Below are 20,792 nucleotides of genomic sequence, written 5' to 3'. Positions count from 1 at the left end.
ATATATATATATATATATATATTTGATGTAGTAAAGTAATAACACACAGCAGCACTGCAGAACCTCCTGTGTCACAAGGTGTAAAAATTTGTTTTATTTATAATAATGAAAAAAAAAAGAACAGTGAGGATATCTGTTGAACATTTTTGGTGCACAGGTTGAAAATGGACTTTGGTACCATCAGGAGAAGCTGATCTGAGGTCAGAGTGATACTCAGAGAGATACTTATTTAATTTATAGATTTAAAAACAAACGAAATAATCACAGAATGAACTCTAAAATTCCCATGCAGCCAGTGGAGGATTGGAGCGATGTGGTCTCTCTTTTATGATCCCAACAGAACACAAACAGAAGAATTCCGGACAATGGAGACGCAAGGACAGCCCTGGGAATAGGCAACCTAGGCAGCCGCCTAGGACACCATCTGCTGGAGGGGGTGCCAATTTGCAATGATTTTTTTTGACACATTACACATTTCATATCAAAATGTTAAAAAAGTTAATAAATAATCTATGAATAAAATAACTCAAAAGTTTGACATAATCAACAATTCTGACTAAATGTTAGCATTAGCGCTGCCGCCTGCCATTGAAGAAGTTTGGGGTTCGCGTTCCGACTAGGAAGAGGTGTTATGCTAAAAAAATGTTTGGTTCTTGATAATTAAAAATAAAGAAATACTGCCCAGGAGGGCTGACTCAGAAAATGGAGAGAGTAATCCAGAGGGAAGTAAAGAAATCTTGGATTATTGTCTCAAAGGGCCGGTTTGATTAAAACGGTTTCACTGCTTGCTGGAGGTTTATTGTTGCGTCAGCTAACCACACAAGTATAACAATAATGCTCAGGTTTGTCTTTTCCTTTAAGAGACAGTTATCTTGTATGCCCATAACTTCCAAAAGTCACTGAAAGCTTTTTATTTATAATGTTTTTCCATCCATTTCCTTTTCGGTGCTGCACTGTCCCGGCTACTGTTGGGCAAAGGCGTGGTACTCCCAGGACAGGTCGTCAGTCTGTCACACGGCTTTATTCTGTGTTTGCTGTTTGAAATGCCACTTTAATGATAAGTGTGCTGAGTTTCACTCAGCAGTCTACGTGTCACATCACCCAACGCTGCTGATGAAACGGCTTCATTTAATCTCCTTCCGCTGATGCGTGCAGCATCACCCAAACCGCCCCAAACATCCATCTCCTCTGTCACAAAACAAATTAGCATGGAAATTGGTGGGATGCATTTTGCATCACGGAAAGCAGGCTTTAAACAATGCCGCCCTCTTTCCTCTCATGGCTGCTGCTTCTCTGCGGGACTCCCCCCCTCAACAAGCCCGGTGGGCGTTCTGCCCTGACACCCACCGAATAAAGGAGTGAGGTGATTTATAACTGAAAGGGAGAACAGAGAGGAGGTCTGGGGGCGGGAGGTGAAGAGGATAAGGAGAGGCGGGTCGTGCTCTGGAAGGTCAGTAAGTCATCTTCCATCCATCCATCCATCTTCTTGACCGCTTCTTCCCTTTCGGGGTCGCGGGGGTGCCGGAGCCTATCCCGGCTACTGACGGGCGAAGGCGGGGTACACCCTGGACAGGTCGCCAGTCTGTCGCAGGGCAGTAAGTCATCTTTTCAGTGGTCATTTCCTTTATTGGTTCACCTTCATGGGATTTTTTTTTTCAGTTTTTAGTGAAACTGAGATGTGGCATTAAAGAAAAAACCTGAGTAGATTCTGTCTTTTAGCCTAAAATTAGACCAAAACAGTATTGAGTCATACTTTTAATGGTGTCTTTGGGGACTTTACAACTTTTATTACTTCTCCTGAAATTGCAAGTTAAGTCTTTTTTTGGCTAAACACACCTGATCCAGGTAATCATTAGCAAATAAGACAGGATTTCTGGAAAACCAGAAAGGATGCTGGCCCTCGAGGGCTGACTTTGGACACCCCTGATTCACACACACACTCACACACACGTTTGTTTTCATGAAGTTCAAGGACCTATGACCAAAACAGGACAAAAGGGGACATGCGTTTCGAAAGGTTCTACAGTTCTGGGAATCAAATGACCTTTTATATATACTTCCAGAAAACCAGCCAGCTATTCAGATTTTTTCTACAGCTATATTTTGTTTATACCTGACATTTATGGTACTTATGGGGACATTGTCTAGTTTATGTGACATATGAGTGGCATCATCAGTCACAGTTATTTCTAGTACTGATATTGTACGTGTGTTATCATAAAAAGGCACTGATATGTCATGAAAACAAACACACATTTGTACACATGTACACACTTTTATACACATGCACACACCCAGGCTCATTTATACACATGCACACACGCTTTTATACACATGTACACACACACATATACAGACAGGCACATTTATACACATGTACAAACATGCGCACAGACAGGCACACACATAGGCACATTTATACACATGTACACACATAGGGACATTTATACACATGTACACACATAGGGACATTTATACATATGTACACACATAGGGACATTTATACACATGTACACACATAGGGACATTTATACATATGTACACACATAGGAACATTTATACATATGTACACACACACACAAACGCACACATACACATGCATTTAGACACACCCATTCATACACATGAAGACACACATACATTTAAACACATATACACGCACGCAATTACACACACACACGCTTTTATACACATATACACACACAGAGCTTCAATCAGAATTGGTTTCAGTTCATGAATTTCAATGACTTTCATGCCTTTAGGCTCAGTATGAGAAAATACAAAAAGACCTGGAACTGGACTCGACTTGTCTTCTATTGACTCGTAGCTTCACTTTGACCGGAGTCTTTTGATAAGAAAAGGCTTGATTTGTCTCTCACGGTAAATCTAAAACATGCAAATCAAAAAGATGAAATGTCCCTCCTACCAGAAGAATGGACCTTTCCAGGTCGTTTAGGCTTTACCTGTTTCATTTGGATTCAGTTCTAACAAGTTACAGTATGTTGAAAAGTTACAGTATGTTAAAGATTTTGTGTTTAAGTGTCACCGACGACGCCTCAGGTGATAATCCATAGAAAAACTTTTATTATGTGAACAAAACACTGTTTAGATTCTAGACGGAAATCTAGAAAGCTGCAGAAAACACCAGTTTTGATTAATCTTGATTACTGTATTTTCTGGAGTATAAGTCGAGAGAGAAAACATGTCTAATCAAGAAGAAGAAACCCATATATATAAGTCACACTGTTGGGAGAAAAGTCTGATGTTTCAGATCAAATCCACTAACTAAAACATAAATAAAAACAACAACACTCAAATTCTGATCTGTATAAGAAACATATCAAAGAGGAAAACAATCAGATTCTCTGCCATGTTTGTTTTGGACGACACTTCTGCCGCTGTCAGCAAATGCTCAGGTGCAGCGCCCTCTAGTGGTTGTAGAGGAAACAACTGCTAAAGGACAACTGATGTTTACTGGGAAAACAAAAAATATATTAGCTTATTTATGTCTTAAAAAACACAAATAAGTTACTACTGAGAATAAATCGCACCCCTGGCTAAACTATGAAAAAACTGCGACTTATACTTATACGGTATTTTAAGAGTTCTCAATAATCCTCCTGGGACATAAAAGCAAAAGCTCTCATTTAAAAAGGTTCCACTGAAGTCAATAATCAGCAAATGTGTTTTATTGTACATTTACAAAACAACAAGAGTACAAAAAGTCACAGACATCTGTTTTCATTCGTCTTAGGAATGTAGGAAAATTTGATCTTCTAAATGGAGCAAACAGACTCAACTAGACATGGGGGGGGCAGGGGGTGTTACAATCAAACGTTCCAAGCGCCTGTCAGTTTGTCGGCTGGCGCAGCAGGAAAACCAGAAGAGAAACACGACATTCAGGAGACGACTCCAGTCAGGATCCTGTCAGGGAAAGGCTCGGAGTGCAGGCATCTTTCCAGGTTTGTTTTTGGCTTTCCGAGCTCCTCTTCTCCAATCTGCAGACACACTTTGTGCTTCACATCAAATGCTGTTCCTCCATCGTAACGAGGGTGCAACAATGTTTTCAAATTGTTTACATATGGACAGAAAAATAAAAAATGGCACATTTGAGGGGAACGTGTTTTTTTTTAACTCATCATAAATATGAAAGATCTCCTTGCCTGCATCCAGAATCCACAAAGAAACATAAAAGCAGATATATTTACACAAGAATGGAGAGCCATCAACTCCAAATCATAAATAACTTTAAAGAACACTAAAAAAGTCTGTCCTTTTCCCTTTTCCCTTTTCTCAACTGGAAAGAGTTCTTGAAACCACACGTTAGCTCCCTTGTAGAGCTGACTTCGTCCACAGTCAGGCGTCACGTTCTGCCGTCCTTATCTCGTGTCCTAAAGAGACACACGTGTTTGAACCGTGACACAACATCCTCCAATCAACAAATCTGATGAGCACAGAGGCAGACGAAAACATATGGAACCATAGTCCAATAAATATAACTACTGCTGAGCTTCAACGGAACTAAATAAATTCATTCAGGTTTGATATATGGTAAAAAAAAAAAAACCTGTCAGAATAAGAGTCCGAAACAGATCAAAATGCAGTTTTGGAGACAAATTCTCATAACTCTTTGACAGAATCAGTCTCTTACCTGGTCTGTAGCAGGGCTGGATTGATAAAATGAATTAATCGATTTAAGCTTAATAGATTAATAATTGATTCATAAAAGACAGAAATCGATTTAACACACAAAGCTAAAATCTGTTAGCTTAATGCTAACGTTTAATGGGATTCCCCATAGAGCGGCTAATGCTAACGCTCGGTCCGCCTAAACAGACATTGCTGAATTTTCCAAACTCTTTTAAGGAAATATTTTTTAAAGTAACCATTTGTGGTCTAAAACATATTTTTTTCCACATACTTTCTTCTTCTTCTGGAATAAGGTGTAATGTTATTACAAGATCGCCACTCGTTTCTTGAAATTATTATTAACATCCAGCCCTAGTTTGTGGAAGCTGCATTGCTTGGCTCTGACTGCCAGGGTCAGGCGCCCCCCAGGAGGAAGAGATGACCTCGACCGGGCTTCCGCTACAACCACCCAAACTTTATTGGAAATTAAAGCAAAGCTTTCATGTCTCTAAGAAAAAAAAGGCTCTGTAAGGGTCAGCCGGGGGCAGCAGGAGAGAGGTGTGGGAGTGTTCCCACCACTCTGTGGGGGGGCGGACAGCATGAGAGGGGGGGTCTTTGTTTAAGTGCAGGGCCGGAGAAAAGTGCTTGTTACTCTCACTTTTTACAAGTTTGCCGTGTCAGATGCATGCTGGGAGGCGACCCCCGGCACGCTTCCCCATCCTGTCTCCTCACACAAGACGGTTTATGGCGACGCCTCAGGATACGGCTGTAAACTTAACAACCGCAGCTCCTAAGACAGGGGTGTCAAACTCGATCGCACAACGGGCCAAAATCCAAAACACACCTTAGGTCGAACAGGATAAACAATTATTGAACACTGTAAAACTACATTTTTACCTGCTATAATGTTAGTGTTAATAAAGTAAGCTGAATTTGGCTGCTGAGATACTAGTGCTGATTGCTAAAAACACTGATGCTAATAACTGAAAACACTGAAGCTGAAAACCAGCTGAAATATTAGTTAAATGCCAAATTAGCCAAACTAAAAAATAAAAAAAACATAGCTTAGCCAAAACAACTAGCATGTAGCTGAAAAAGTAGCTAAACTTCAAAATATTCAAAAAACTGTTAAAAAAAAGCCTAAACAAACTAAAACAGCTAGCATGTAAATATTAGCTAAACTCCAAAACAGCCTAAATAACTTTAAAAAAGCTTAAATTAGACAAAACAGCTAGCATGTAGCTGAAATATTAGATAAAGTCCAAAATAGCCTAAAAAATCTCAGTAAATGGCAAAATAGTCCAAAAAGCTAGTAGAATGCCAATTTTAAAAACTTTAAAACTGTGATTTTTTAACATAATTATGAATAATAAAAAAGCAGGAATTGTATTCCAGAATAAATCATCTTTAACCTTAAATAACTTTCACTATTTTACTCTCAATAAAAACATATTTTGTCAAAATTATACAAGTTAGATAGAAATAAGTGTAAGATAACACCGGGCTTTTAATGACAATAAAATAAAAACATCTTGACTTTGACACGTGTCCTAAGAGAAGCCTTAGAGGTCACATCTGGAAACCTGGGCCCCCCTGACGATTTGAGTTATCATTTTTCACAAACAACAACGAGCTGAAACTGAGCTTGTTTGGTTTAAAGAAAACAAACTGAAACTGAGTTTACACCAATCTACACGTTCATGGATTATGGTTTGATTATATAAATGATTTTAGTCAAAGGATAAACTCATCCTGATCTATTTTAAACTTTGAAAGCATTTTTTTTCCCTTCAGTCAGTGAAATCTGCTGGTTTCTTCAGACTGGACTGGAGCTGCAGTCGGCTGTGGATCAGTGGACCTGCAGGCATGTCAGGCCTCGTAAGGGTCGCCTCTCCAGCACAAACTCCCTGCAGACTTTCCTGTTAGATGGGCTCAGCTTGCTCCTCCATGAAAGCGCCTGCAGGAGGTGCATTTAAAGCAGCACTCCCACCGAGAAGTGCACCCTCTGAAGTGCACTCAGAAGTGACAGGCCTGTAACCCTAATTGTTTGGTACAGTAAAACTCCCTGATGGACCGTGATGGCAGACGTGCATGTATGACAGAGTGAGTGTGACTGCAGGAGTCTCCTCCTGAAGCTGTGTGCTTTATGGAGCACATGTAATCACGTCTGCGTGGAGCTAAACACGCCATGAACAGGCTTTGTTGGGTTTACCTCGCTGTGTTTCTGGTGGAGCCCCCGAGAGCCGGTGGAGCCTCTGGAGGAGGAGCTTCCTGTGGTGGAGCAGTTACTAGACATCTGACTCCTGGACAGATAACTGCCCTTACCGCTGTACGCCATCCCTTCATCGTCTAGTGAGAGAGAGAGAAGCAGAGGTTGGATAGCTGTTGAAGGTGTTTGCATTAATAATACAAATAAGAACATTTGACATGTGCAAGTACGTTTTTTTTCCTGAAAAACACTCCTGTCTTTACAGTCTTTCATTCTGATACAAAGCAGCTTCTCGCTGCTGCGATCTCATCAGATTACTGACTTCTGAAAGTGAAAGAGGGGTTTGGTTCATGCGGTTGTGACTATCAGCCCCAAATGCTCCAGAAAACCATCTGAGACGAGCCTGTACGGACTCTCTGCCTTGCTGGAAGATTCAACGTCCTGACTGACTTTTTCTTCCTGACTGAATCAACCTTTCATTACTTTTTTACACCTTCTTCTTTTCCTTTCAGCTTCCCTATCTGTGCATCCTGTAGCCCAAGAGTGTGAAATTCAATCGCATAAGGAGCCAAAATCCAAAACACACCTTAGGTCGCGGCAGGACAGGAGAAACACACTAAAACTACATTTTTAGAACTTTAACTTTTTAACATAACTATGAACTAAATATATAGCATTACCTCCAATAATGCTAGTGTGAATGCTGTAGGCTGAACTTGGCTGCTGAAGATGATTGTGCTGATAGCTAAAGATGCTGAAATTGATAGCTAAAAATGCTGAAGCTGAAAGCTGAAATCACTGGCGCTGATAGCTAAAAAAGCTGAAGCTGATAGCCAGCTAAAATATTAGCTAAATGCCAACTTAGCATAAAAAACTCAAAAAAAACAAAAAAACAACTTAGGTTAGCCAAAACAGCTAGCGTGTAGCTGAAAAAAATTAAACTTCAAAATATCCTAAAAAACTGAAAATGCCTAAATTAGCCAAAACAGCTAGCATGTAAAACTTAGTCTAACTTCAATACAGTCTAAAAAAAAAACAAAAAAAAAGACACCTAAAAAACTTAGGTTAGCAAAACAGCTAGCATGTAGCTGAAATATTAGCTAAATTCCAAAATAGCCAAAAAAAATTTTAATAAACGGCAAAATAGTCTGAACTTTTTTTTTGAATGATTGCTGATCTTTACTGGTGTCCAATGACAGACATGAAGTCTTGTCCGCCTTTGTCATGGAAAGGCTAACAGTTCAATGTAAGGGTGGGGTCATCTGGACCCCATAAGAGAGCATGAGGGTTAACAATGAGTGCAAGATAACATCGGGCCATTAATCACAATAAAGGAAAATGATCTGGAGGGCCGGATAGAATTACTTAGCGGGCCGGGCGTCCACTCTGACATGTGTGCTTCACAGCACTACCAATACCAGCTAGCTTCCTTCACTGCTTCCATAAACCTGCTCTTTGGTCTTCCTCTAGACCTCTTTTCTAGCAGCTCTAGACTGAGAACCATCTCGGTGTGGCTTCTCTGACTTTAACTCCAAAACCTCTAACATGAGCTGTTTTGGCTAATTTGGAATTTTTTTCAGTTTTTTTTTTTTGGTTAATTAGGAGTTCAGCTAATAATTCAGCTACATGCTAGCTATTTTGGCTAATTTAGGATTTTTTTCAGCTTTAAGGTTATTTTGGAGTTTAGCTAATATTTAAACTATTTGATAGCAATTTTGGCTAATTTAAGATTTTTTTTCAGCTTTAAGGTTATTTTGGAATTTAGCTAATATTTCAGCTATATGATAGCAATTTTGGTTAATTTAGGAGTTTTTAAGTTTTTAGGTTATTTTGGAGTTTAGCTAATATTTCAGCAACATGATAGCTATTTTGGCTAATTTAGGCTTTTTTAGGATTTATTTCTGGAATTTAGCTGATATTTCAGCTATGTGATAGTAATTTTGACTAATTTTTTATTTCTTACGTTTTTAGGTTACTTTGGAGTTTAGCTAATGTTTCAGCTATATGACAACTATTTTTGGCTAATTTAGGCTTTTTTCAGTTTTTTATGCTAATTTGACATTTAACTAATATTTTAGCTGTCGTGTTTTCCCCCTGGGCTGATCACCACTCCTCCTTAATGGGTTTCACCTGTGTGCTTTTGTTTTTTCCCTCCCTTTTCTGTGTTTTATGGGTTCCTCCTCTCACTTTCCTGCAGGTTTGTTTTGTTGCCCGACGCACAAGCTTCCTGTCTCCTTTGCCAGGTTTTTTGATCTTTTGTGGTACGTTTTTGGTTTTTGGCTTTGCCTTTGGGACTCTGACTCCGTTTTTCAGCACTCTGCTCTTCCTTGGTTTTTGGATTTTTTATTATTAAAAACTCCTTTTTTTGAGCAGCCAGCTGTCCTGCATTTGTGTCCGCACACCAAAGCCTGACATTAGCTGGCTATCAGCTTCAGTGATTTCAGCTATCAACTTCAGCGTTTGTAGCTATAAATTTCAGCATTTTCAGCTATCAGCACTACCATCTTGAGCAAGAAAATTCAGCTTACAGGATTCACACTAGCATTACTGAAGGTAATGCTATATATCTATTTTTAGTTAGTTTGACTATTAAAACAATCGTTTGTGGCAGTACTAAACATCACCAAGCAAATTAACCAAGAAAGGTGGCTCTTTGATCTCCTTTCTGTAAACGGCAGAAAGACTGAATTCCCTCCAAAAACAATTGGACTGAGAAGAATCGCAGCATCGTACTGTCAGCGTGTCTCTGTCCAGAGCTGTTCCGCTGCTGGCTGTTGCTGCTGTACTCCCTCCTCTCCAAAGATGACAGAACTCTGTTTGGCGCATGGCTCGTCTGCAGTGGGCTGTCCTCCTCTGGGGGAGGATCGGGAGGGGGTGGAAGGTCTAAACAGGTGGAAACCATACAAGAAAGACTCGTAAGACATTTGTCTTAGACCTTTAAATGACTGAGATGATTCAGGGATAAAACTAAAACTAATTTTCAGCTTTAACTCTTTAACACCTGAGCTCCAGTGTTTACATTCTTTGATTTATTGTAACTTTTCAATCATTAACACCATCATTCCAGTAGATTTTGAAGAAGAAAAGCGGCTCGCGCCCCTTTTCTTCTTCAAAACCTACTGGAATGATGGTGTTAACGGTTGAAAAGGTACAATATGTTAAAGATTTTGTGTTTAAGCGTCACCGGTGACGCCTCAGGTATTAAAGGGCGGATTTGAAATTCACCTCCTTGAAGATCCCTCCTGTACGCCGAACTTTTGGACACCTTCTTCTTCACTCGTGATTTTTGGTGGGTGGGCGTGCCTGCCTCTGCCGGGGAGGGGCAGTTATGTGCTGTGTGAGAAACAGGAGGCGGAGCTTAGACGTGACACACGATGTAAGGTTTGCTGTTGGCCGTCTCCTTACTGGGGGTAGTTGTGCCGACAGCGTCTGCATCCTTGGTTGGCCTCTGGCTGTGCAGGCAGTGGTGGGCGGGGCTTTGGCAGAGCGGCAGGCAGCTCTCTGATGCGGCGTGCTGCTGGCTGGAGAGGTTTGGGTTGGAGCGAGCGAGTGTTGGGCTGGGGGCCTGCAGTCCTGGCGTCAGACCGCAGGGTAACCTTCTGCTGTTGGAATTAGGGCAATGGGTGACTGGCTCTTACTGGCTGTTACTGGGAGTAAATCAATTCTCCTTCATCAAATAAATGTGGACTTTATTTTAAGGCTAGAAGTCTTTCATACCGTGACAGCTGCTGGGCCTCCTCTGGGCTGGGACGGGGGGCGTCATGCTGAGGCTGGGCTTCCTCGTGGGGCGATGGGGTGAGCGTTGCAGTCGATTGGTGGCTGTAGGAGTTGGCAGGAGAGGAGGCGCTGTTCCTCTCAGGGGGGGAGAGTCCGTTCTCACAGCCTTCCATCAGGTATGTCCTCTCGGGGAGGGGGGGGCACCACTCGTCCTCTGAGCTGCACGGACAAGAAACAGCTTTGCAGTCACTAGTGTTTAGTTTTTAGGCTTGTTGAAAGACGAGTCGTTGGTGATTTTAGGTCTTTCGGATTTTAACAACAGATATGGTGGAATTGTCCTTTAAGACGAATGTCTCAACCGTCCCATTCTATCTGGTTCTATAGATCTACAATGGATGGGGGTCCTCAAGATTTACGGGTCGGAACTGTTTAATGGGTCTATTTCAGAATGGAAACGCTCAAAATACTGGACCGAACTGGACTGCTCAGTGGAGACGGGACAATATTTCCATGGACCAGCCTGTATCAGGCTGACATGGGAGTCTGATTTCCTTCCAGTTTCCCTTAACTTTGAGGGTAAAGTTTATCTTCATCCTCTATTAAATATCTGCAGCTGCTTTAAATTTTATTTGTACAATAGATTTTGTGTATTAACTGTGACATATATTTTCACTTAAAGACCCACTCCAGGGACAATGGTGCTTAAGCATGTTCTTGTAGCATTTGGAGGACATGTATAAAGAAAACTAAGACTACAACTGTGTATTTCTATATTTCAGGGGTCTGTAGGGGTGGCTCTCTGGCTGAAGAAAAATAAAATAATAGTAATTAGTAGGGGTGTGCCAAAATATCGATATTGCGATATATCGCAATATTTAGTCCTGCGATCAATTCTCGATGGGTTCTCACCAAGTATCGATCTTATATTTTCATTTGAAGAGGCTGCTGAGCTGAGCGTCTGAGTCGCGTGGCGGAACTATTGTGCAGATGGCCGCGCTGCATCGGACTTTTAATAGTGATGCACGCGCTCATTCGGGAGAAGCACCGGCGAGATAACAGGCTCTGTAGCGTGTGTGAAGCATGTCTACCTGTCAGCATTTATCATCCATCTGTAGGAGATCCACCCGGTAAGAAGTGACTTTGTCTCGCTAGAATGTCAGCGATCACTTGCTTCCTGTTTGCTGTGAGAACTAGGCGCGCGCTTCGCAGTTGTTTGGGTGTACTTCAGGTACCGTCGGGATTTTCGTGTTCATACAATTCAATGTTTAACCTGCTGGTGGAGTTGCGTTCTTTTAGAGGTAGATTGTTGTCGCCCCTTGACTTATTTAATTTTTGTTCTGTTACAACAATTCTGCCCTAAGTAGTGTCACTGCTGATCATGTTTACTATTGTTAACATTAAATCTGACAGGTAATTCCAAATTAGTTGTTGTCGATGCTCGTCAAAGACATAGTTTTACTGATTTCAGCAATGTTGCACAAAAGTGTCTATAATTTGTTGCACAAAATAAGAAAAGTTGTTTATTATGATTGTGTTTAAGCTAAAAAAGATAAATTGGGATATATTTTCACAAAAAAACATGTTCTTCTATATATTGCTAGTTATTAGAGAGGATTTTTACCAATTATCGCAGTATCGCGATATTATCGATATCGTGAGCCATGTATCGCGTATCGTATCGTGAGGTACCCAGTGATTCCCAGCCCTAGTAATTACTAATAGTAAGTTTTCCTGAATTTGTCCAACCATGAAGGAAACATCATAGAGATAGTTCATGGATATAAGTACCCGGGTGTCTGGATAGTTGACTCCCTCACTTTTAAAGGGACCATACCATGAAAAATCAACTTTGTATATTATACTGTTCAATCCACACCATAATCAACCCCAGAGCGGTATTTTGATCAATTCATGCATTTCTAAGTAATCCTCTAAAACCTGTGTTTTTAGAAACAGTGGATATCAGGAAGACGGCAGGAGAAAGGGAGCAGACTATTTCCTGGAGGAAAAAACGAGTGACGAATTGGGAGAACTGGTTTAAATGTGGATTATTGAGCAACGACAGAAATGTAAATGGATCTACATGAAAGCAAAGAGGATGTTTAATACAGAGATTATATGTCATCATTTCACTAAATCCTAAAATGTTCATCTGGTGTTATTCTCTGCACTTTTTGAACAAATTTCGCAACAAAATGAACAAATTAGCCATCACCGTTTTATTTGTGTCAAATATTAGGGATAAATGCCCGATCTGCTCAGCATGTACATTAATATTTTTAAAATTGGATGTTTCTTTTTATCGTGGGTGACACATTGATGAGGACAGCTCTAGGATTACATCATGAAGTGGGCGGCACCCTCAGGGAGGAAAAGGCGGGGCCTCAGACATTGAGTCGTTTTACTTCCTGGTATGAAAAGAGTCCACAAAAATAACTCATATTTCATAAATAATTTATTTTTTAGTGTTCCAAAGGTAATATATGATCATATATATGGATATAGTTCACTCTGAAAGAAAATCATGGTAAACTACACATCAAAAACTGAAAACTGAAAACGTGTTTTTTTTCTTTTGCAACAAGGATTGTTTTTCTTCTGAAGTAAAAAGCATCTTCTCACTTATACCATTTTGTCTGTGATAGATTATGATGACACATCTTACATTTGTTTACTCATTGAGATCGAATGATCTGATGCTGTCTCTTTTTCTCGCACAGAACCCATTTTTGGGACATTCCTGCTTAAATTCAGGTTAAATAAATGTTAGAGGAGTGTATGTTCTGGGGTCTGCCTCACCCTATGTCCATGTCTTCATGTTCTGGAAGTTCATCATTCTGCTCCAGTTCCCCAGGGGGGGGAGGTGGGGGCAAGGCCTCCATCCAGTTCAGAGTCGGTGTCTTGACAGGTTTACCCATGACCTTCTGCTTGGGTTTAGCTTCAAAACCAAACAGAGACAGAAAACGTTGCTGGACACAATAAGATACATAACTCACAAACATCAAAACTCAAATCTACAACTGAACGGAAGTAAACCGAGTCCTCCCTCACCACTGCAGCGCTCTGGCTGTGCATACTGAGCTCCAGACGGTCCCGGCTGCAGGATCCAGTGCCCACCGTCTTGTTCCTCAGCGCTCTGCGTCTGACTGGTGACCGGCATGATGGTGGTGGTGGCATATGGAGCGGTGGACTGGGCATAAGTGAAGCTGTGCAGGTCCTCGCTGGTCGCGTCTATGGTGCTGTAGATGGGACCGTCAGTGGAGCCTCCCATGCTGTACTTTTCTGTCTGGTTTAGGTAGTTTGAAATGCCACTTTCTGCAGAGGGGGGGGTCTGTTAGGAACAATGATGTGAGCACGTAAACATGACAGGGAGAAAAGGGTCATCTACCATTGTAGTATCTCTCAGTGGTGTCGTGATCGGCGGTGCAGCAGTCGACTGCTTCTTTACTGCCGTGGACTAAGTTGGTGGTGGGCCAGGAGTCCGCCAGCCACGGGTAGTTGCTCATGTTCCCACCCAGGGCGCTGGGCCTGGAGAAACATTCTAACGTTAGTGGATTTCAGAGGGAGACAGACTTGCAGAATGAAATTAGTGCAAAAAACAAACAAGAGTGAGGCGGATTATTTTCTGAGGACGCATCTCAGTGTGGATGCAAAAGCAAAGTATTACCTTCCACTGAGAGAACATCCTTCACTGTGAGGGAAACCAACTGCAAGAAAAGAGGAGAACGGTTCATGGACGGATGTCAGAGATAAAGCAGTCACAGGAGTTCATTTCATGTCCTCTACCTTTATACCTTTTAAAAACAGCTAAATAGTGAGATATCAGACGGACTGTGGAGTGAAAAATATATCTCTGACCAGCATATCTTTGTCTTAGATGAACTAAAGCACTGAGTTGAGCTAGCCGGATCATTTGTCTATTAAAACATATAGAAGAAAAATACCTCTCCACTCAATGTGGCAAATGAAAGTGATTTTAGGCAGGATTAGGGTGAATCAATGCTTGAGGGGGATGTACTGGCAAAAGCCTGGCAGTAAGATATGGGGTCAAATCAGGATCAGCTTTAAGTGAAGGAAAAAACAGATTGAAAACTTGAAAAATAGACATTCAAAAAAAAATAAATAAAAGTTTGAAAACTGAAAAAAATTGAAAATTTGAAAAAAAAATGAAAACTTCAAATAAATCTAGAAAATTTGAAAGAAAAATTTGAAAACTTGAAATAAAAAAAACTATAACCAAAAAAAATACAGCTTGAAAACAAATTATCCATTAGTAACAGCTGCTGTTTCAAATTAAAAAAAAATATTATGATATATCCAAAGACTCTGCCAGAGCAATTTTTCACTATTATTTTTTTAAGAGTATGACTTGGAAAAAACTTTAACTGAATATGAATTTGTCTTTTCTTTAAATAAAATCGTAAAATGAATTGTATTTAACCCTGAAGCATTATCTCCGGGTGATTTTCACCCAAGCAAAAGTATTTACCTTGTATTTAATATATCGCATGTCCCAGGAATGGGTGGACTAAAGGCCAAGTCTCCAGTATCAATATTATTTTGTTTTTTAGGAATTCTTTCATCTCAAATCCCTCATTTTTCAGTAGATTTGACATGATAGTCTGCATCAACCAAAAAGGATTGAGCTGAAGCATCATGCTTGTCAAAGCCCATCCAAAAGATACAACTTACACAGAAACAAAACTAAACATCAAGTTTACGAGTATGGCACAAACATAAAAAACAAAAAATGTAACCAAGTACATATTCATGTGTACACGTTCATACACTTATACATACATATATTACAGCTGCATACATACATAATTATATACATATTTACCAATAAAAAAATTAAATGTCACAAGTATTGATAATTTTATTTTTTTACACTTTATCAGTAACCTACATTTTGTAAGAGTATTTTCCATTATGTTATATAATTGAAAATAAACAAAACTACTCTAATTTATCACATGTTGTCATATTTGGATCTTTTTTATACGACAAATACATTTTATTGGGTTTATTATATTGGGAAAAAATTACGCAGCAAAAGTGAAAGTGTACGTTTTTATAGCAAAAAGGTTTATGATCACAACGTTAAACACTGCAAGTGTATTCTGATACTGGCAGCAACGTGGCACAGAGTTTCAGTTCGGTATTCATACCAAGTAAATACTAAGTAGTACATGTCTCATATTAATAAAAACCGTGCGGCTGACTGAACATTTATCACAAGCTGGTTCTCGTGAAATCTTGTGAAGTCTCAGTCTGGGATTTAGGTGAAAACCAAAAGTAAGACACTGAAGGACGCTCACAAATAATTAACTAAATATCATCTTGTCAGTATTTTGAATCGATACAAGTATCGCAAAATGAAATATTGAATTGATATTCTCTATACCTTTTTTGAACTGTTAAGACGCTGCACCATCAGGAACTTAGTGGATAAAATGATAACATTCCTCTTTTTAAACGTCTTCTGGGATTAAAATATCAGCTCATCCCATTTAAATGTCTTTTGCTCTTTTTTTCCAATTTAGAAACTTTTCTTAAAAACTTTTGATAAAATCAGATTGTAAATCACAAACGGAGCTGAGCAAAAAGCTCAACTCGAATCCATGTGAGCCTTACTTTCTTTTCCCTCATTTATCTTACTTAGTGAACCCACACTGGCTGACAGAAAATTACTTTAATGTCTAAATGCCTCGAGCAGCAATCTGGTTTCCTCTCCCACATGGAATTTCCATGACTTCTCCATACAACAGAAAAGGAGAGCCTGAAGTCAGCAGTGACAAAAATGAACAACATCAGAATAGTTCTCCAAACCTGCCGGCGTGTAGGCAAAGGACGCCGTGTAGTGGCTCAGCTCCTTCCTCTTCTTACGCCGGCAGTAGATCCAGACGCTGAAGCCCATGAGGATGACCCAGCAGGCCCCGCCAATGCCAGCGATGAACGCCGGCTGCTTGACCACGTCAGTGATCTGCTCAGCCAGGCTCACGCTGCTCTCCTCCCCGCCGGCGCTGGCGTCGACTGTGCCGGCGCCGCCTGGCACGGAGGCTTGTTCAGCTGGTAGCTCTGAGGGAGGAAAAACACAGTCGGGTTTATTCTTGTTCAGTTTGTGCTCAGACTCTCTCCTCTTTGCTGTTTAGCCAGAGAACTGGGAAACACGCCGTAGCGCCTTAACCCTTTAACAGCTGAGGCGTAGCTAGTGACGCTTAAACACAAAATCTTTAACACCCAGCCAGCGAGGTCAAGTGGGCCCCACGTGGTTTAAAAGTGGGCAGAAAATGTGGGTCCTGATCGGGTTTGTCTACAGTTTCTGTGGTGGCCTCACCTGTGTTTGCCCTCATTGACTTAAAGGTTAACCAAACCCTACTCAACATTTTTTTGTCTGTCGACCTCTATAAATGACGCTTTAAAAGTGCTGTCTGTTGGTCATTGCCAAATTTTTGACAGATTAAAATAAACGTATTTAATTCTTGAAAATATAGTCTAAAAGTGTCTGTGTGCTGGCCCCGAATGGAGGTATTACAGCTAAATTTTGAGATTGGTCAAAGAATGTAAGTTTCAGAAGTCTGACATCTTGATCTGCGGCTCCAGTAATGATAACAGTCCTGCCCCCAAACCCCACCCCTCTGACTGGATTTTTAAATTTCGACTGTTGGTGGAGTCAGCCTCCAACTTCCCTGTTTAGTTTCCCTTTAAGTAGTGAATCGGTAGGTTAGCTTGCTACGCTAGCCAGCCACCCGTTGGACAGCATAGTGTGCTAGTAAGCTTTTCTGCAGCCTGCTAGCAAGCTCAGCTGTAGCATGCTAGCAAGCTCTTCTGTAGCATGCTAGGAAGCTCTTCTGTAACATGCTAGCGAGCTCCTCTGTAGGATGGTAGCTAGCTCCTCTGAAGCAAGCTAGCGAGCTCCATTGTATTGAGTTAGCAAGCTCTGCTTTAGCATGCGAGCAAACTCCTTTGTAGCAAGCTAGCTAGTTGCGCAGCATTGAGCCAGCAAGCTCAGCTGTTGCATGCTAGCAAGCTCTTCTGTAGCAATCTCCGCTGTATTACGCTAGCGAGCTCTGCTGAATAGAGCTAGCAAGCTCTGCTGTATTAAGTCAGCGAGCTCCTCTGTAGCAATCTAGCTAGCTCTTCTGTATTGAGCTAGCAAGCTCCACTGTAGCATGCTAGAGAGCTCCAGTGTAGCGAGCTAGCTGGCTCCACTGCATTGAGGTAGCAAGCTCAATACAACACTGCTTTTCTCCTTCAGAATCTACTGGAATGACGTTTATTATGTTAACAGTTGAAAAGTTACAGTGAATCAAAGAACCTAAGAACTAGAGCTCCAGTGTTAAAGCGTTAAACAAGATGTCTAAACATTGTACACACCAGAGGAAACCAAAAGACGGAACCAGGAGATCTAATAATGAAGGTAGCAGTCAAAGCAACAAGAACTTCAACATTCGGTTTCTCGTGCTGTAGGTGTCATTATGAACTCACTGATGAGGACAGACACCGGCTGACTTCTGGTGCCAACGCCGGCGCCGGTCACTGCCGCCACCTCCACCTGGTACAGGACGGTGGGGAGCAGGCCCCTCAGCTCCGTGGAGAGGGTGTTTCCATCCACCGTTTTGTTGACATAGTAGCGTGTCTGGTTCTGACTGCTGCTGCCCACACACCAAACCTGTCCACACAGAGTCAACATGAGAAGATCCAAAGCGTCTCTACTGTTGGTGTCAACCAAAGAAGCAACGCTCCAGAACCCTTTGACTCTTCCTTCCACACTGGATCTGCCGACTGAATGGAATAGTTTCAGCTCAGCCGCTCATACCCTGTACTCCTGGATGATGCCGTTTTGCATGTCGCTGGGTGGAGGCTCCCAGGAGACGCTGATGCTGGAACTGTTGCTGAGCTTCACTGTGACACCTCTGGGCGGGGCGCTGGGAGCTGACAGAGGAGTGGGACGGAATAACAGATTTAACAGTGTGGCTGGGAAGCAGCTTTATGAAGCAACACGGTCTCTAGATCCAATCTGAGAGTGAAAATAGTGAGTATTTGGAGTTTACAGGATGTCTTTTGAAGCTGCCAAGAGTCACTATAAATGATGTTAGACACACTGTTTGTCTTTCTAGCAAAACACTCCAAAATAATTGTCATTGTGTATACACTATGACAAATTAACATAGAATGTAAGAAATAAAGAAAATTAGACAATACCAGGGATAGTACACAGAGATTTACTGAGTAAATGTAAAGAGTTTGCCACAATCGGAAATAAACAGGTGGTCTTATTTTAAAAACGGAAATACGTCACACAGCTCCATGCATAGAGTCCATTAAATAGAATGTTAAAAAATATATATATATTGCAATAAAACGTAATACAACCGACTGAAATAAGCTTATCAGTAAAAGTGCAAGATGCTTCTTTCTTTCATAAAAGGTACAAAATAGTAAAAAAAAAAAAAAAAAAATGCTTCCGCTTTTTTGGTTTGACTAAAAAGTAATTTCTTCTTTTTATGTTTTAAATTCATTAAAAAATATTAAAGCAGTAACAATTAAACAGCAGCAAAAGTTGGCCTTGCTAGCTGGGAGCTGTGTTTTTATTAGCAAACTACTCTTCTGTATCTAATTATCCTGCAATTCTAATGTGAAAAAACATCATTTAAAAAAAGAAAATCATATTTGGCCTCTACAGTGTTTCTGTTTTAGTCAAACCCTATAGAAGTGCACAGAATAAACAAAAGAGATGGATTAGTTGGTGACCTGAAAACGCTGTATGAGCAGTATTTAGAGTTTCTATGGTGCAAACTTTGATCAAAACGTGATGAGCAGCTGGTTGTTCCTGAGGAAGTAAGGTGGGTGGAGCCATCAGTTTATGGTCTCTTGAAACACATTCCCACTCTCTTTTTCTTTTTTTTTTTAAATTGTCCTTGAGATGGTTTGTATTGTTTGAAAGTGTTGTGAGACTGAGAGACTTTTCTTCTTGCAGCACTTTTTGGGGACCAAAGAGCTGTCTCAGGACACCAGAAACAAACTGCACCAGGCTTTTTTTGGGCTGTGACTATTTGGCGCACTTGTTGGCAAACTCCGAAGTATTTCTCAGTTGTGACTTGCTTGCATTTATTTAATCTCACAAAACACAATATTCAGAGATGATGATGATACACTTAATTAGATTTAGGCTGAAATCTTTGCAGAACTCTAACAGAAATTCTGGTGGCAAAATGACCGAGTAGAAGTCCAAAACATAAATCCACATTTAAGCTGAAATAGAATAGTAGTCTTCTTGTCTTTCTAGGTTTTTACCTTCTTCTGAGGTCTGAACCAGCATGGTGCGGCTGTCTTTGCCCTGGAACTCATCAAAATATGGGCGGATCTTTATCTGATACTCAGCTCCCTTCAGCAGGTTGCTGAGGATGCTGCTGCGCTCCGACGGAGAGTTGATGTCCTGGAGGAGCCAGCTCCCTCCGTTAGGCCGATAGAAGAGGCGATAACCCTGGATGTACTGAGACTGTCGGTCAACCTGTGAAGAGCAAACGTGAAGGATAAATAGTTTTATGAGTCTTTTCCAAAAAAAAAAAACAAGTTTGTTTGACTCACAGTCCATGAGACCCGGACGGAGGACGCTGTGAGCAGGACAGGGTCCTGAAGCTGGACGGCCACCTCCCCCAGCTCCCTCTGCACCTGCCTGTGGTCCACTCCCTGACCTGTGGGGCTCACGTCTGAGAGAAAACCACGTGATTAGGTTGGTTTGTATTGGTTTGACAAACTGTAGGGCATATGTGTCAAAGTCAAGGCCCGGGGGCCGAATCCGGCCCTCCAGGTAATTATATCTGGCCCTCCAGATCATTTTATTAAATTGTTACTAATGGCCCGATGTTATCTTATATAATTCTGACAAAATATATTTTTATGGAGAGTAAATATTGAAAGTTATTTAAGGTTTAAATTGATTTATTCTGGAATAATATTCCTGCCTTTTTATTATTCATAATTGTGTTAAACAGTTACGGTTTTAAAGTTTAAAAAATTGGCATTCTGTTAGCTTTTTGGACTATTTTGGAATTTGATAAGATTTTTAGGCTATTTTGGAGTTTAGCTAATATTTCAGCTACATGCTAGCTGTTTTGGCTAATTTAGGCTTTTTAAAAGTTTTTTAGGATATTTTGGAGTCAGGCTAATATTAACACGCTAGCTATTTTGGCTATTTTTTAACGTTTTTTTTTCAGTCTTTTTATGGTAT

At 40.7% G+C, this 20,792-nt stretch overlaps 1 protein-coding gene across 1 annotated transcript in view; it reads right to left on the bottom strand.

The window, feature by feature from the left end:
* Positions 1-3,667: 3,667 nt before the first annotated feature.
* The window catches only part of robo3 (roundabout, axon guidance receptor, homolog 3 (Drosophila)), a 96,769-nt gene continuing 79,644 nt past the window's right edge, over positions 3,668-20,792 (bottom strand). The window contains exons 13-27 of the mRNA XM_024261674.2: positions 20,150-20,271; positions 19,856-20,072; positions 18,378-18,493; positions 18,047-18,230; positions 16,388-16,636; positions 14,223-14,262; positions 13,944-14,083; positions 13,607-13,870; positions 13,355-13,493; positions 10,556-10,774; positions 10,244-10,440; positions 10,064-10,171; positions 9,572-9,721; positions 6,842-6,978; positions 3,668-4,391 (exon numbers count right to left, since the gene is read on the bottom strand). Of these exons, the coding sequence (XP_024117442.1) occupies positions 4,380-4,391; positions 6,842-6,978; positions 9,572-9,721; positions 10,064-10,171; positions 10,244-10,440; positions 10,556-10,774; positions 13,355-13,493; positions 13,607-13,870; positions 13,944-14,083; positions 14,223-14,262; positions 16,388-16,636; positions 18,047-18,230; positions 18,378-18,493; positions 19,856-20,072; positions 20,150-20,271 (2,294 nt within the window). The 3' untranslated portion in view covers positions 3,668-4,379. The remainder of the gene's footprint in view (positions 4,392-6,841; positions 6,979-9,571; positions 9,722-10,063; positions 10,172-10,243; positions 10,441-10,555; positions 10,775-13,354; positions 13,494-13,606; positions 13,871-13,943; positions 14,084-14,222; positions 14,263-16,387; positions 16,637-18,046; positions 18,231-18,377; positions 18,494-19,855; positions 20,073-20,149; positions 20,272-20,792) is intronic.

The sequence above is a fragment of the Oryzias melastigma genome, linkage group LG14 (assembly GCF_002922805.2).
Source record: "Oryzias melastigma strain HK-1 linkage group LG14, ASM292280v2, whole genome shotgun sequence".
NCBI classification, from domain to species: Eukaryota; Metazoa; Chordata; class Actinopteri; order Beloniformes; family Adrianichthyidae; genus Oryzias; species Oryzias melastigma.
Note: the sequence above shows the minus strand (reverse complement) of the source record. Positions and strands in the feature narration are given on the sequence as shown.